Consider the following 18,022-nt stretch of genomic DNA (forward strand, 5'->3'; position numbering starts at 1 on the left):
AGACCATTCAAAGATACAAGAGCAATGAAAAAAGTTACTTATCGCCAGTCTTCCTATTTATAATCTCAGCATCTCAACAATCAGGTGATCAAAATTTGAGTGCGTGTATTTACAGCATGGAAATGTGTGTGTCACGCAATTTCAAACCTTCCACTAAGCAAAGTCAGTGGGGGGAAGCCGGATTCGCTTAACAATGGTGTGATTCGTTTAATGACCACAATGATTTGTTTAACAACCGTGGCAAAAAAAGGTCATAAAATTGGTCCTGACTCAGTTAATAACCGCCTTACTTTAGCATCAGAAATTCTGGTCCCAGTTGTCGTAAGTCAAGAACTACCTGTATGTCAAAATTAACTGTTTTTCCATTGGGCCTATTTGAGTTTTTGTATTAAGTATGGTGGGGCTTTTGCAGCTAACCAATCAGGAGCCTTAAAAACTAAAGCCATTTATCACCTATTTAGACCATGCGTACAAGAATACTTTAAGAAGAGATTCTTCATTTGTTTTTAACAATGAAAGGCTGACTCCTTTGCAAATATACTATATATATATATATACTGTATGTATGTATGTGTGTGTGTTTGTATGTATACTGTATTTGCCGGCGTATAAGACGACTTTTTGCCCGAAAAACATGCCTCCAAGTGGGGGTCGTCTTATACGCCGGTATATCCACTGCCGGCTTCGGATGCTTGTTGGGCAGCGAAGGCGCCTCTGGCTTCCCGGATCCCCTGCGTCGCTTCCACTTCATCCCGCTCGCCTCGCTCCGCCCGAGGCTGCAGCCTTCCTGCTCTTCCCACAGCCCCTGGCACTCCGCCCTGCCGCTGCAGCCCGGGGATTTCTGGAGGGCGTTTCTGGTGGTGGTGGGGGTCGTCTTATACGCCGGGTCGTCTTATACGCCGGCAAATACGGTATATATGTGGATCTTTGGTTATTCGGGTTTCTCCCGCGTAAAATTGGAAGTATCTAGGCGACGTTTCGATGAAGTCTCATCATCTTCAGGCTTGTGTCTTTGGCTTTGTGCTGAAGCACAAAGCCAAAGACACAAGCCTGAAGATGATGAATGAGACTTCATCGAAACGTCGCCTAGATACTTCCAATCTTACGCGGGAGAAAACCCGAATAACCAAATATCTACATACAAATACCCGCGAGAACCTCAGAAAACATATATGTATATGCATTTAGTAATATATGTTTACTCTCAAAAATTATTCTTTTTCATTTTCGTTCTCACTAAGTATGTGCACTATTTTCCCTAGCTACGTGTGTTTCAATTTCTTTTCTGAGAATTAGATTGTATAGATTTGGTGACATGACTAAATTAACAGTATTGGATAATCAATGCTTTTGAAAGTGCCCCGAGGGTCTGATGTTGTTTCTCAAAGCATGTCCACAGTAGCTTAAAACACCGATATCTTTTTGTTGTGTCCCCAGGATATTTTGTTTCCTTACATCAGGGAAAACATTCGAGATTATCTGGATGCCCACTGGGAGGAAGAAGAGTGCCAGCAAGATGTTGGCTTGCTGAGAAAACAGGTAGAGCATTGGACATCTCTGCTTCATTATTTATATAAGTTAAGATATGTGTATAGCCTCTTATCTCAACACAACTCTGGCTCTTTTCATGCCAGTCTGGATATTGGCAAGAATAACAAAGTTGGAAGGGACCTTGGAGGTCTTCTAGTCCAACCCCTCGTTCAGGCAAGAAACCCTATCCCATTTCAGACAAACGGTTGTCCAATCTCTTCTTAAAAACTTCCAGTGTTGGAGCATCCACAACTTCTGGAGGCAAATTGCTCCACTAGTTAATTCTTCTCACTGTTAAGAAATTAAAATAAAATTAGTGTGTAACTGTTTCTGGGAATAAAGATATGATTTGAATATAATAGAGTAGAGGGAATACCATGTGGAATTTGATGTAGAATATATTTTTGTATGTATGTCTACCTAATTGATAGTAGTTAAGGGACTATTATGGCTATATTGTTATAAATTTTTATAATGGGTTAAAGGGAGTAAATGGGAAAATGTATAAGTAAGTGGGTGATAAGCTTGAATTGATAATAAAAGGGGGGGGGACCTTTGATTGGAATAATTGTATGTGGGGAAAAATTGCAAATGTGACAGATGCAAGAATATGTATATAATTATTATAGAAATTGAATAAGAATATGAATAAAATTGTTAAATAAGACAGGATAATATTTTTTTAAAAATGAAATAAGCTATAATATAAAATGAGATTGTATAAAATAAGAGTAATGGATATAGAAATTGAATAAGAATATGGACAATACTGTTAAGTAATGTATGAGATTATTTAAAGAAAAAGGTAATAAGAAATAATATGATATAAATTTGGACATGAAAGTTGGTATGTAATTATGGTCACGTTTGTATGGAAACGTGAAAACCTGCAACCACATTGTTCACCTAATGAGATGTTTTTAAAAGATAAAAATTAAAAAATATTTAAAAAAGAAAGAAATTTCTCCTTAGTTGTAGGTTGCTTCTCTCCTTGATTAGTTTCCGCCTGTTACTTCTTGTCCTGTCTTCAGGTGCCTTGGAGAATAGGTCGATCCCCTCCTCTTTGCAGTAACTCTTTAGATATTTGAACACTGCTATCATGTCAGCCCTAGTCCTTCTTTTCACTAGACTAGACATACCCAATTCCCGCAACCATTCTTCATAAGTTTTAGCCTCCAGGCCCTTCATCATCTTAGTTGCTCTTCTCTGTACCCTTTCTAGAGTCTCAACATCTTTTTAATATTCAGGTAACCAAAACTGGTCACCACCAATTATTACACCTGAACCTATACTAACGAATAACCCATATCAACTTCCTGATTAATTGAATAACATGATAGTAGTGTTCCAATATTTTAGGGGCTGCCACAGAGAAGAGGGAGCCAAGCTATTCTCCAAAGCACCTGAAGGCAGGACAAGAAGCAGTGGGTGGAAACTAATCCAGGAGAGAAGCAACCTAGAACTAAGGAGTAATTTCCTGACAGAACAATTAACAGTGGAACAAATTGCTTCCAGACGTTGTAAATGCTCCAACACTGGAAGTTTTTAAGGAGAGATTGGATAACCATTTGTCTGAAGTGGTGTAGGGTTTTCTGCCTAAGCAGGGGGTTGGACTAGAAGACCTCCAAGGTCCCTTCCAACTCTTATTCTGAGTCATCAAGTCAATATGACTCTTATCAACCATCTTGACAGATTTTCTCCATGAGGATCTGTTGTCCAAATCATGAACCTGTTACTGTCCATCCATCTTGCTATTGGCCGCCCCCTTCCTCTCTTTCCCTCCAACTTCCTAGCCTCATAAATCCAACCCTCATAAATTCTGACTTGCCAAATTGCTGACAAAATATATACATTAATGAGGTATGGAAGAAAGATTTTTTTTTCCCCTTCAAAACCTGTTCATCTGGAGACAAATTTTATTTGCCCAGAGGAGGGGGAAATTTTTTACAAGGCTGGACCATAGGTTATGTATAGGAAGTCATACTAGTCTACTAAGAGGTGTATTTTTTTCCTTTTAAATCGATATAAAAATGTCATACAGACCTGCCCAGAAATGGCATAGAGGAAAAATACAGAAACCTCCCTTTTTACTCTGTAATCCCTTAATTCAGGGCACACTGTTAATAATCAGCATTGAGGACATGAATAGTATTTTTTTAAAAAAAATTAAACTAATTGCATGACAAGACGGCATGAATTAAAGCAAAACACCACCTTTGGGTCTTATTGTGATTTGCTGGAATGCTTCTGGAACTGGCATAGATTTGTGGCGCTTCCGAAGCTTGGCCCTGTGCAGACACGTGAGCTTCAACTTCCAGAATTCAACCAGCAAGGTACATGTTAAATATTCCAGACATTGAAGAAGTCCACACATCTAAAGTATATCCAGATTGGTGAAGGTGGCTATTGGCATTCTTAGGAAATAAAAATAGTGAGCATGCCAGCCGAAGCAAGAATTTATGTGAAGGCAGGAACTTTGGGAGGTGGGGGGCATACATTCCCATATCAGCTGGAAGCATCACTTGGAATTCCCATCACCCTTGACATCTCAAGTGAATGTGAGAGCGCCTTACAGATTAACAGGGTTGAAAGGGACCTTGTAGGTCATCTAGTCCAACCCCCCACCCAAGCAGGAGATCATACACCATTTCAGAGAGATGGCAGTCCAGTCTCTTCTTGAAATCTTCCAGAGATGAAGCTCCCACAACTTCTGAAGGCAACTTCTGTTCCATTGGTTGATTGCTCTCACTGTCAAAAAAAAAATCATGTTATTTATTTATTTAGAAAATTTATACAGCTACCTACTCATTCACAGTGGCTCTAGGCAGTGTCAGAATTCCGTCAGTTACCCCCATTTAAATCATGAGCCTCGAGCCAAACTTCCAAAACTTCAAAATGATTTATTGGGAGTTAACATGTCCGGCACTGCCTGGGTGTAGCCGACTCTGAGAAACATCATTCATTGTCACCCTTGACCCTGGTTTTCTCCCACTCCCTGGTTGTATCGTAATTCATATTCTCCAATGGGACACATCCATAGCCAAGAGACATCAATCATGCTCTCCAGTTAGAATTTTGCGTGGCAAAATCTTCAGTCACCTAGTTACTATCTTTGAAAACATTTGTGGAATGCAGTTTTGGTTTGCAAGCTGTTGCACTGCTCCCCACTCCCTTTCTGTTGGCAAATCTAAAAGACCATACAAATATTTTATGAGTTGACAGACGGCTTGTAAGCAATAAAAACACAGTATAAAAATTAAAGTAAATAAAAATACCAGTAACCCACCACACACCACCTCGAGCAACAATAAACAGTCAAATGAAGTATTTGATGGGGTCCGTCCCACTTCTGGATTCCTCAGGCCCGTTGGAAAAACCGAGTCGCCAAGGCCTTACGAAAAAGTGTCTAAAGTGGGAGCCTGTCTAATTTCTGAAGGGATGATATTCCAAAAGGAGGGAGCCACCACAGAGAAGGCCCTTTTCCTGGGTCCCGCCAGATGTATCTCCTTAGTCTATCTCACCTTGCTCGTTTTTCTGTTTTGACTTCCTTAGGCTGAAGAAGACTCTCATATGGAGGGAGTAGTGCCTATCCCACTGGAAACCAGGGATGGAGAAGAAGAGGTTGAGCGGGTCATCCAAGCCGTGGTAGACAATGTCCTCTGGCAGATGTCTTTGGATAGGAAGACCACAGCTTTGAAACAGCTCCAGGGCCACATGTGGAGAGCGGCCTACAAAAATGGCCGCCTGAAGGGACAGTGAGTAGTTCCTCGTGGTGGGCAGACTTCTTCTGTAGCTGAGGCCGCTTTATACATAATTTCTTTCTATCATCCAAGAGGTATTGCAATGAAATGATATCATCAAAAGGAGCTAGGATGGAGTGTTTGGCTCTTTTTATCAGGGGGTGATTTAATACAGGTAGTCCTTGACTTAAAACCATTCATTTCGCGACCAAATTACAACAGTACTGAAAAAAAGGGACTTAGGATCATTTTTCACATTTAACGTCAACTTGTAAAATATTCCTACACTTGTTTACAAGTTGGCATAAGAAAAGGGGGGAGAGACTAGAGAAGCGTATGGCAAATGAACTTAGAAGCACATTCCGACTTTATCTTTTAAAAAGATTGTAGCTAAGCTACTGAAGCTTTTGCCCGGAAAAACTTTAATTAGAGAACGTGATGGATGACACCTAGCCCATGTAGGTGCTTAATTGGAGAAACTGATTTATGACACACGGGGGGGAACACGACAGGGGAAGCAGGGTCACAGGTGACTGTAATTACGTCTGCCAGAATCGGCTTCATACAGGTCATGCCAGTATGTCGCTCCTAATGAATTCTTTTGTGATGACCCAGGGTGGGATACAAAAGCAATAAAGTCACAAAAACAGGTGAAGTCTCTTTAATTCCTTCAACTTGGCTTCAAAGGTCCAATTATCATTGACTGGAGAAAAAACTCTCCCACAAACAGTTGCGAAAAGGAAGAACTTCTGTTCAAACTCAAAATACATACAAATTATAAATAGGAAAAAACCACACAAACCACACTGAAGCAATTAATGAGGCAAGGCAGGATAAGGGCTTGAAGACGTCCACAGATATCGAACTACACACACTGGGAAGGATGCCAGAACTCAGATAAGAACAGACAAACTAGAAATATTTTCACGCTTTGCTTCCAGTACTGGCCCATGCTCAGTTTGTCCTTTTAAACGGTCCTCACAGCTGCAGCCCATGAAGGGGATCAAGGCCCTTTCCTCCCCTGTAGACCATGCCATTCGCATTTCTCCCTTATCTACTCTTCCCTGCATGCCCGAGGATAAAGAGGGGATGGGCCTGGGTCTTCCTCTGAATGCCCAGCTGGCCTGTGCCCTTCCCCAGTTTCCTCCACAACCTCCAGAGCCACACTCCCACTCCCTGTCAGCTGTTTCTCCTCTCCCTTGGAGTCAGATTCTAACGGGCATGACATCTTCGAAGTTTTTTGAAGTTTGACTCAAGGCTCATGATTTAATTAGGGCGATCGCTGGAATCCTGACACGACCGTTACAGCATCCCCGTGGTCATGTGATTGAAATTCAGATGCTTGGCAACGGGTTCATATCCATGACAGTGGCCATGTCCCTTTTGTGACCTTCTGATAAGCAAAGTCAGTCAGGAAGCCAGATTCACATAACAGCCATGTGACTAACAACAACTGCAGTGATTCATTTAACAGCTGTGGCAAGAAAGGTAAAATGGGAGAAAAGTCACTTAACAAATGTCTCACTTAGCAACAGAAATTTGGGGCTGAATTGTAGTCGTAAATTGAGGACTAGCTGTACAGTGCTGTCACAGAAACTAGCATTTTCTACAATAACTCTACTCTGAAATGCTCTTGCCTCATTTATACAAGACGCAACCCCCTTGCGCTGTTTTCTACAACTTTGGAAAACAATACTTTTGTACAACCTTTCCTTAAATATTTGATGATTATCTGATTTTACCATGGTTGTTTTAATTGCTTTTCAAATACACTTTGTCTATCACTGCTTCAACATCATGCTTAGGATAAGCTTCCAGTGATGTCTTAAATATGGGTGAGGAAGGCTGTTTCATTGCCTCTTCAACAATTTTGTCTCCATGCTCTGCCTGGCCCATTCCAGATTCTTTAAGGATGTCGTTCCCGCAGTGAAAAAGTGGAAAGAAGCAGGAAGAAAAGTGTATATTTATTCCTCTGGGAGTGTGGAGGCTCAAAAGCTTTTGTTTGGGAATTCTACAGAAGGTGATATTTTAGAGGTAAGTATGTCTCAGAAAGGTCGGCAGTTCGAATCCTTAGCACCGCGTAACAAAGTGAGCTCCCGTTCCTTGTCCCAGCTTCTGCCAACCTAGCAGTTCGAAAGCACGTAAAAATGCAAGTAGAAAAATAGGGACCACTTTGGTGGGAAGGTAACAGCGTTCCGTGCGCCTTTGGCGTTTAGTCCTGCCGGCCACATGACTACGGAGATGTCTTTGGACAGCACTGGCTCTTCGGCTTTGAACAGCGCTGGCTCGTATGTGCGAAGGAACATTACTTTACGGTTTAAATACGAGAGATGAGCTTTGATGAAATCGCCCCCTAGAGCCGGAAGCGACTAGCACTTATGTCCAAAGGGAACATTTACCTTTATACAGTTTAAATATCTGGAGATTCTCAATCATCCAGGTCATAAAGGTGATTATTTTTTTCCTTGAAAATATTTCGCTTCTCATCCAAGAAGCTTCTTCAGTTCTGATTGAATGTTGGGGAGTGGAAAGATTTCTATTCTTCGCAGTCACCTGGTTGTTAGCACTCTGAAGATCAGTCTTCAGCTCTCTGAGAGTCATTGAGGCCACTTGTAAATTTATCTTCACCCTCAGGATTACCTGAATCGGAGTGCGAAACAGGGGTTGGAACTTTTCTTCAGGCTGCTGAGATAACTTGTGTTGTAGGCAGGAGATGGTGATATCGTATCCCTTCCCCTCTGTTGAGAGGGGGCTGTTCAATTTCAGAGGGCTAACGGCCAGATGGCTGCAAAGAATATAAACCCTTCCCTTCCCCACCATTCTGCCTGAACTGAAGAAGCTTCTTGGATGAGAAGCAAAATGTTTTCAAAGAAAAATAAAAAACAAGAAAGTCCAGTTGCCTTTTGGAAAAAGCACGTTTGGGATATACAATCAAAAGATGAACCAACTGCCCACACAAACACCCTTCCAGTGTTTTCCTGCCAAAGATAGGAACACTTTAGGCCTCTACAACAGCAGTAATATTACAAAGACAGCCATTGTGGTATAGCGCTTAAGGTGTTGGACTACAACCATAGGAATCCCAAGTTTCTAGTCTGTCCTCGGCCATAAAAATTCCTCAACTGATTTTGGGCGAGTCCCAGGGCAGCTTACTTCAAGAGGATTGTTGGAAGAATAAAACATAAGAACTACATTACGTCCACTTTTGGTCACCACAATATAAAACAAGACGTGGAGACTCTAGAAAGAGTGCAGAGAAGAAGCAACAAAGATGATTAGGGGCCTGGAGGCTAAAACATATGAAGGATGGTTGCAGGAACTGGGTATGTCTAGTCTAGCGAAGAGAAGGACCAGGGGAGACATGATAGCAGTGTTCCAATATCTCAGGGGCTGCCCCAAAGAAGAGGGAGTCAGGCTATTCTCCAAAGCACCTGAAGGCAGGACAGGAAACTAATCAAGGAGAGACCCAATCTAGAACTAAGGAGAAATTTCCTGACTGTCAGAACAGTTAATCAGTAAAACAACTTGCCTCCAGAAGTTGTGAGTGCTCCATCACTGGAGGTTTTTAAGAAGCGATTGGACAACCCTTTGTCTGGCATGATGTAGGGTTTGCTGGTTGAGCAGGGGGGGTTGGACTAGAAGAGACCTCCAAGGTTCCTTACAATTCTGCTATTCTGTAATGTTCTCCTTCCACCCATCAGCTTTTTGATGGCCACTTTGACACCAAGATAGGACCTAAAGTGGACAGCGAGAGCTATCAGCGGATTGCTGCAAGCATTGGATGTGCCACAAACAACGTACTATTCTTGACGGACGTCACTCAAGGTAATAAAGCTAGTGGGTGGTCTCTGGTGTGGTGAGGGGGTATATGTGTCGTTCGTTCTAGAGGCAAGAGCATATGTCCTGAAGGTCAGCAGCGTGGAGCAAAGTTTTACAAAAAAAAATAATTATCTTCTGTAACTCCCCCTTTAGGGAAGAAGAGCTGTAGAGGGGGTGCTTTGGATCTAAAGTAGATCGGGTTTAATTTTTGACACTACTAGTTTGGAGAGAGCTCTGTCCAGGCTCTTGATTTTAAGGCAACCACAATCCAACTAAGTCTGCTGTGTGACTTTCACATCGTTGGAGTTAGAAATTGCAAAAAAAAGAAAAGAGGGAGGAATATCTCTGTTTTAGTTAATTCTCACATTTTTAAAAAAAAAAACCTTGCAAACTTGAGAGTAACAGGATTGTTTCTGAGGGTAGATTTTCTGATGGGGCTGTCCAATGAAGCATTCCGCTCTCCCCTCCCCAAATTATTGCCTGAAATGGTTTGAATATACGGATATTTTTTTTACCAGGTGCTTTCACACACACACACACACACACACACCAGCTTTATAAATAAGCCCTTTACATCAGTGATCCCCAACCTTTTTTACGCCATGGCCCGGTACCGGCATTAGCTGGGCGCCGCTATCTTTTTGATGAAAAAGTGCTTCCGGTGACCTCACCGGAAGCACTTTTCATCAAAAGATGGCGGCGCAGCGCTCGGTGAGCTTTTCCCGGTAGAAATGGCTTTCTACCCGGAAAAGCTCACCGAACGCTAGCGCCGTCATCTTTTTGATGAAAAGGTGCTTCCGGTGAGCTTTCTACCGGAAAAGCTCACCGGAAGCACTTTTTCATCAAAAGATGGTGGCGCCCAGCAAGCCAGCGGCCTGGTAGGACTTGTTCCACTGACCGGTACCGGTCCGCGGACCGGTGGTTGGGGACCCCTGCTTTACATATAGTCTGACTTACTGTAGCAGGGGCCTTCAACCTTGGCAACTTTAAGACTTGTGGACTTCAACTCCCAGAATTCCTCAGCCAGCCCGATTCACTTTGCAACTGTGTTACTAATTAAACAACCGCAAAAATTCACTTAATAACCGTGGCAAGAAAAGTCGTAAAATGGGGCAAAATTCACTTAAGAAATACCTTGCTTAGCCACAGAAATGTTGGGCTCCGTTGAGGTTGTAAGTGGAAGATTATATGTACCTGGACCGAACAGGTAAATACCCCAGAAGTAGACGGTTCAGTGCTGTCCAGACATGAGCCATGGTGGCACCGTGGTTAGAGTGCAGTACTTGCAGGCTACTTCTGCTGCTTGCAATTTGGCAGTTCGAATCCCACCAGGCTCAAGGTTGACTCAGCCTTCCAGCCTTCCAAGGTGGGTAAAATGAGGACCCAGATTGTGTGGGGGGGTGGGCAAGAGGCTGACTCGGTAAACTGCTTAGAGAGGGCTGTAAAGCACTGTGAAGTTAAGTCTAAGTGCTGTTGCTATTGTCTAATGAGCCTCTCTTTGCGTCCCTTAGAAGCAGATGCAGCCGAAGAAGCAGACATGCATGTGGCTGTTGTAATCCGGCCAGGCAATGCAGGACTGACAGACGATGAGAAATCGTATTACAGACTCATAACCTCTTTCAGCGAATTGTTCCTGCCATCCTCTGCTTAAAATTTGCACCTAGGATTCAGGAAGGGATGCGGAAAAAGAGGAGCCGCCGAGAAAGTCATCCTTACCGTTTATCGTCTTTCCTGCCAGCGATCAAGAGTCTCGAAAACAGAATATTGGGCCCCTGACTCCCCTGAGGAGACACAATTGAACCTGGTGGAAAATTGCCAGTTCTTTGATAGTAGCAAAGTGAAGCTCTCGAGGGGTTGACTTGGTTTCCCTTTGGATTTGCAAACGGAAGAATCAAGAACTCAAGAGAAGATTCTCCTGTCTTTTTGAGGTCAACTGGTAGGATGCAAATACCACCCTCCCATTCAGTTCAAAGGGGCAGCAATGAAGAGTTTATTTAAGGGATGTGTCTTGGGTACATATACTACAAACTCTCATCTCTTATTCGCATCACACTTGATTGCAGGTTTTTTAAGTCTTCTCTTCTTTGTAGTAAACGTAGGGGAAATCCAGACTATTTATAATTGAAAAATGTTGCAAGCTGAGCTCTCTGAATTGATTGGTCTTGGAAAGGGAAGGAAAAAGCAGCACAGGCACCATGAATTAAACCGCACATGCAAGCTAGTAAGAACATCTATGTGCCAACTGGAACATGTTTGCATGTGGAAGGCATGATTGATCCTTTGCATGATTGCTCAAAGGTTGTCCTACTTAACCTGGGGGAAGGGGATGCTTTTTTTTTTGGCTGGGAAAAATTGCTGGGAAATTGCATTCTAAATCCTGCAGGTTAGTACTTTACCTGTTGCACTCGAAGGTGTAATGGAGACCTAATTGTTTTGTGTGACTTCACTTGTTCCTTTTATGTGCAGCATTTCAAGAGTGGTAAGCATGTCTCAATGTCAGCAGCTCTTCCTTTCTGTTTGGTTGGTTTTTCAAGGCTCCTAGGTGTTTCAGCAATCCAAAACAGAAGTTTTTGTCTCTTCAGCACGTTGCACATTTTATGTTCTGCTAGCAAGTAATGTTTTGCTTCCCCAAAACCTACTCCTTTTCACCAAGGATGGAAGGGGGAACAGTCCCAAAATCCTGTTGAATGCAATATTTTTTTCCATTTGGCCAGCCTGTTTTGGAGTTACAACCTTGCTTGGAAAATGGGCTTGTTGTTGTCACAACTGCAAAGCTGGATAAAGTACTGAAATCATAAGATGTCATCCCAGTTTAATTGGAAATGTCCAGAGAATCTAGTAGGCTGCCTGGAGTCTTACAATGGAACAAACCCACAATGTCTCACAGGTATCAAACTCAAGGCCTGTGGGACGGATTTGGCCCGTGAGGTGCTTAAGTGGAAATAGCATTGGACCCGCCTGAGGTGCCTCTGGCAGGCAAAACGGGGCGTGGAGAGACTCTACGCGGCCCCCTGCACCGTTTTTGGCCTGGATGAACTTTACCGGCAAAAACAGGGCACGGGGGGGTGGGGTGTGTGGACTGCCATGTGTGCCCCTCCCGTGCCCCGTTTCGGCTGGTGAAATGCTGCAGAGGTGGTTTAGACTGAAAACAGGGTGCGGGGGGGGCAGCACGCGGCCCCTCCCCTGCCCCATCTTGGATGGCAGGGTGCTACAGGAGGTGTCCGTCCCGTCTCTTCCACCACCACCCAGCCCGTGAAGGAGAACTTACAATGGTGATCCAGCCCTCAAAGAAATCCAGTTTGACACCCCTGCAATATCTAATCCCGTAATTTGATGCCCCCTGTATGTGTGTTGTGGGCAGCCCTTCCAATACTTGAAGGTGTTGTTAGAATCGGGCTTGCTGTTGTGTTCCAGGTGGAAAGGGCTTGGTGTTACACACAAACAAATAGCTTGTTCCTCAAAATCCGCTATATACAATCCACATAGGAAAAATCAGACACGGTATTCAAATTCTCGCGTATTGAGCTTATAAATCCTTTCCCAGTCTGGATGCTAATGGAGAGTGGCTCCATATTGCCGATGTAGTCAATGTCCATATAGGATTGTTGCCTTGTGCATGTCTTGCCTTTAAATAAAATCTATGACTGAAGTAAAAGACTTGTGTCTGAAAGTAGCTTCAGCTTAGGTGGTTGCCCTAAGTGTGCATCTGTGAGGGGAAAAGTCAACTTTTATTTTTTACGGTTGATAACTCGTTCAATATCTTTTCAGTTTCTGAGGTATGCCAATGAACAGTGGTGGGATTCCAAATTTCTTCCTATGAGAGCGTGCTTTGTGCAAGCTTCGCGCATGGCTCAGCAATCAAAAAACACCTTCTGTCAGCGCTGGTGAGGTGAGCTGTTTTTTAGCTCAGCTGAGGCGTGGCAATCTGCTCTGCCTCGTGAATCAGCTGAGCTAAAATACTAGGGAATACAGGACAGAATGGCAGGGGTGGTAGGGCGGGGCCAGTCCGAGGTGGTATTTGCTGGTTTTTCCGAACTACTCAAAATTTCCGCTACTGGTATGCCAGAACCGGTCTGAACCGGCTGAATATCACCTCTACCAATGAAGATAATCCTGTCCAGATCAAGGAAATCTCTGCTTTGTATCTAAACCTTTAGGTATTTAATTCAGATTTTCCTCAGACACATGTCCTTTACTGAGGCCCAAATCCAGATCAGTACAGGTAGTCCTCAACTTACAACAGTTCATTTAATGACCGAAGTTACAACAGCATTGAGACCATTTTTGTACACTTACGACCATTGCAGCAACCCCATGGTTGACCTGATTTACATTTGGCTGCTTGACAACTGGTTCATATTTATGATGGTTGCAGGGTCCTGGGGTCATGTGACCATCTTTGGCGACCTTCTGTCAAGCAAAGTCAGTGGGGAAGCATGATTCACTTAACAACTGTGTTACTAATATAACAATTGCAGTGATTCACTTAACAAATATGGCAAATCTCACGTAACCAATTTCTCACTTAGCAACTTAAGTTCTGGGATTAATGGTGGTCATAAATTGAGGACTACCTGTATTACTTACTCCTTCCTACTCTGTTGTTCTCCTTCCCTACTACAGAGCTTAGGAAGAAAACCGTGCAAACACAGATGGTCCCCACCTTACAATTGTAATTGAGCTTGGAATTACAGCCGTTAAGTCATGCTAAGTCGTTAAGTGAGCCATCATAGGAACAGATTTTACATTTTTTGCAGCTGCAGCAGTCATTAAGTGAATGTTAAATGAACCATTGTCCATTATAGGGTTTTTTGCCAGAAACTGGAAGTAGGTGCCAGTTTCAAACAAAGAATATTGTAAATGAATAAAATTGTAGTCGTGTGACTATGGGTACTACAAATGGACATAAATGCAGGCAGGTTGTCAATCCTATGACCAGAGAGAACATCCATCGTAACTGAATTCAAGTACCTTTTTTGGGAGGGTCCATCACAACTTTGAATGGTCAGTAAGTGACCAGTTATAAGTCAAGAACTACCTGTACATTCCCCATGGAGAAGAATGTAAATGTCATATAATCCCCCTCTAGTTTGGGGTTTGGCTGAACCTCTTCTGGATAATCGGTCTCTTCCCTGCATGAACACAGATGTTTCTGTGAGTATTTGAGCAACAAGGCTATTCTCAGTGGGCTTCTCTGAATATTTTTAATTGCTTGGCATTCGGACTCAGCTTTATAAAGCAAGCAAGAATATAAATATGTTGTATAGGTACAAGCATAAAATAATGCCCAAGCGTTCCATAAAAGAAATTTATTTAGTGGTCACGTATCAGTATACAGTTATGAAGTTTTTGCTCAACCATATTGAAAAATGTGCCGTAAGAAGTACTTAAAAGGTATTTACACCATTGTCGTGAAAAAAAGTTGGGTTGCATATTCAATGGAGAGAGAGAGGAAATGTTCACAAAACAATTTCTTTTCCTCCCTTTCAGGAAAAAAATGCAAAATATAAATGATACAACATAAACATTTTTTAAAAATCCACAATGAATTATTTACAGTAAAACACATTTTAACAGAAACCCATTTAGCTGCTTGTTGGTGGATTTCTTATGTTTCCAACCTTTTCCTAACTGGAGAAGCACAGCTGGTTTGGATTCCTCTACAGCTGGGATAAGCAACCTGTTACTCACCAGATGTTGGTAACATAATCCCTTGCCATCCTGTCCAGAGCTGTTCCAAAACATCTGAACAGTACTTAGCTATCTACACCTGACTTACCTCCCTCAAACCCCTCTAATATAGAATCACTTGTGTATTTTACAGTTGTGCGTGCTTTTATGTCCTACATTGATAACCATTATCACTTTGACAGATCTCCTATTTCTAATTATTAAACTTCAGCTTTTCACCCAATTCATTGCTCTCTCTGTTCAATATTTTCTGACTCCTATCTCAAGCATTCACTATCTCAGTCGAGATTCTGGCCCAGTTGTTGGAATTTAAAGTGTTGGACTTAATCCAATTTATGTTCAGTGAGACTTACTCTGATGTAAAATTAGGTAAGATTGTGTAGCAAATAATTTCATCCCAAAAGTCTACCTCCAACTGTAGTTATTTAATTATTCCATATAGCAAATTAGCAATTTTTCAATTGTCCTTTACAAGCTCTTAGTTATTGCTACTTGGTTAACATTCCAACATCATCTGATTTTATTTTTTCCCCACTTCAAAACATGTTACACTTTTCTCCTTAAGTAACAGTTCTACCCCACAGCTTCACATTGGCGTATCTAGTCTTAAAATTCCAGCATAGAAACATCTTCCAATCTCTGAAAAAAGATGTGTTAAATATACAGGCCACATACAGGAAAAAAGAAAACTCATATGCAACTTGAAAAATGACCTAGAAAGAGGATTTTGCAGGACAGCTCCTTGAGATTCCTGCTACTATGCAAATACTAAAGGCTCAGAAACAATCCTATCTTGTGCATCTGGCTATCTAGGATTCCATAAATGCCCATCATCCATTCACTGGGCCCCAGAGGGAAGCCGCATAAAAATGTGTGTGTGTGTGTGTGTGTGTTCTTGTTCCCCAAAGTGAGAAATGAACCTGTTTTCAATATAAAAGGTGGCAAAAGCACCAGAATATGGGAAGGCAGGTAGACTGACAATCCAAGCCCTGATTTTTGTGAGGTCAAGCACCATCTGCTCGCTCTAATGGACCAGGCTGCAGTAAAATCGGCATTTCCTTTCAAAGAGTCTGAAATGCAGAAAAAGGTAGAGAAAGATAACATTGTACCTCAGCAGACAACTGACCCCAGAAACTCAATAACACAGGAAAGTGGTTTGCAAACCTCCACAGTAATAGACGTGGGAACTGTAGATTCCGTGGCCAAATGTACAGGTTATAGTTAAAGCTTATTACACAATGGATCTGTAAAATACTAGCTGTGGTATCACAATCATAACCCTGTCACAATCATAACCTGTCTTCTGCATGGTGTATGCATACAGACACCAGATGCAGCTTGCATTGCAACTTGACATATCGTTTTGCAAATTTGGATACACCACCATCCAGTGGATGATATATCCATAGACCATGGTTGCTGTAGAATTCTGGTCTAAAAGTTATTGAAGGTAAAAAGACCCTTTCCATTTTTTACAGTCACTCAAGGCGTAACTGCATATACTATACGTATGGATAACAGTTCTTCATAGTTCTTGGCTACCTCTTGTGTGTAACAATATAATGCAAAATTAAGTTCTGCCAGCCAGTTACAAGAGAACTATGGGAAACAAACCTAAACTCAATGACTCAACATCTCATACCGTGTATTAAAATACCTTAAGCAAAAAAAAAAAAAAGCAAAGAGTCGTGTGGACAAAATGTTTCAAACTCCGCCGTTTCGAGGACAAAGCACCCAGCCTTAAATGTGCAACAACTGTTCTAAGCAAGACATGGGCTGTTTTGAACATTGGGGAAAATCTGCCAGCAATGCTCCGCCTTGAGCCCAGAAAACGTGCAGGAAGTTTCTCGCTTTGCGTTTAGAACAACCATTTTGTATTTGAGGCAGGATGTCACCCAAAGGTGCTTTTTTCAGGCACTTTGTTTTCCCTTGAAGGTGTTTCGCTTCTCATCCAAGACTTCTTCCGTTCTGACTGAAGAACTGAAATGAAGTCAACACGGAAGAAACTTCTTGGATGAGAAGCGAAACGTCTTCAAGGAAAAGTCCAGTGGCCTTTTGAGAAAATAAAATAAAAAAAGCACTTTTGGGACAACTGTGATCTGGATGACTCAGAATCTCCACAGAATTTGAGGCAGGGTGTTCGTGTTCAAACCGAAAGCGGCTCAGTTAGAAACATTTTGTGAATCCATGCAAAGAGCCATCTTGTTCTTTCTTCGGAAGAAATTTTGGGCGATTGCAGAGAGAAATTAGCAAAAAAAAAAAAGCGCTAAAACACGGTAAATGAAAGAGGCCGTGAGTTCAATCCTTTAACATCAAACATCATCCGCCTGGTCAGTTGGGAGATGGGTTACACCTGATCTGTTTGATACTCGGAGGCTTCAGAGAGGCTTTCAGAAAAGCTGAGGAAATTCTCTTGGTACTCGGAGCAAATGATCTCGAACCGGTAATGTCTGAATTCCACCGCGAAGGAGCCGAAGAAACATAGGAAGCACATCACCATTCCCCACTGGATCCGTGACGCATGCATGTGCAACTTGAACTCATTCATCAAAATGAAATCTGAAGCAGGGTCAAGGAAAATGCACCGAAACATACACAGTAAGCGGAGCAAACATTGGGATGCCTCTTGGAATCAGGGCTATACCTGAAACCTACATCCCATCGAACCCGCGTCTGACCATGGAAAGCAGCATTCAAGGCAGGCCTTGACTTACAACCATCCGTTTAGTGATGGTTCAAAATTACATCGGCACTGAAAAAAGTGACTTATGACCATTTTTCACACAGTGTTACAGCATCCCCATGGTCACACAATCAAAAGTCAGGAGCTCAGAAATTGGCGGGTATTTTATGAGGGTTTCAGTGTCTCAGGGACCATGTGATCACTTTTTGCGATCTTCCAATCACATTTTGTTAAGTTTTAAAGTATTGTAAAATAAGAAATAACAAAAGTAAATAAAAGGACAATGAGGGGAAGAGGGAAGAAAAGTGAGGAAAGATAGGGAAACTTTTTGTGATCTTCTGACAAGTCAACGAGGAAGCCAGATTCACTTAACAACTGTGGCAAGGTCGTAAAATGCGACAAAACAACTCTCTTGCTTAGCAACAGAAATAGTTGGCAGAATTGTAAGCTCTATTTCGTATTGCTTATTCAACCACGGTTTGCAACTTTGTTAGTCATAAGAACATAACCAAACCACATTAACCTACAGTAAGCAACTGGAAATGTTATTTCTGGACTA

At 42.2% G+C, this 18,022-nt stretch overlaps 2 protein-coding genes across 3 annotated transcripts in view; one reads left to right on the plus strand and one right to left on the minus strand.

Moving 5' to 3' along the window:
* ENOPH1 (enolase-phosphatase 1) overlaps positions 1–16,434 on the plus strand; it is a 28,484-nt gene extending 12,050 nt beyond the window's left edge. The window contains exons 2-6 of the mRNA XM_026676446.2: positions 1,438–1,539; positions 5,083–5,285; positions 7,172–7,304; positions 8,972–9,095; positions 10,601–16,434. Of these exons, the coding sequence (XP_026532231.1) occupies positions 1,438–1,539; positions 5,083–5,285; positions 7,172–7,304; positions 8,972–9,095; positions 10,601–10,740 (702 nt within the window). The 3' untranslated portion in view covers positions 10,741–16,434. The remainder of the gene's footprint in view (positions 1–1,437; positions 1,540–5,082; positions 5,286–7,171; positions 7,305–8,971; positions 9,096–10,600) is intronic.
* Positions 14,384–18,022, minus strand: part of TMEM150C (transmembrane protein 150C) — a 37,164-nt gene continuing 33,525 nt past the window's right edge. For both annotated transcript variants that reach the window (XM_087962791.1, XM_087962792.1), the window contains one exon: positions 14,384–17,339. In XM_087962791.1, coding sequence (XP_087818917.1) covers positions 17,128–17,339 — 212 coding nt within the window. In that variant the 3' untranslated portion in view covers positions 14,384–17,127. The remainder of the gene's footprint in view (positions 17,340–18,022) is intronic.

Source organism: Notechis scutatus, chromosome 4 (assembly GCF_049901735.1).
Source record: "Notechis scutatus isolate UNSWTSFEM ecotype Mainland chromosome 4, rNotScu1.2, whole genome shotgun sequence".
In the NCBI taxonomy this organism is placed as follows: domain Eukaryota; kingdom Metazoa; phylum Chordata; class Lepidosauria; order Squamata; family Elapidae; genus Notechis; species Notechis scutatus.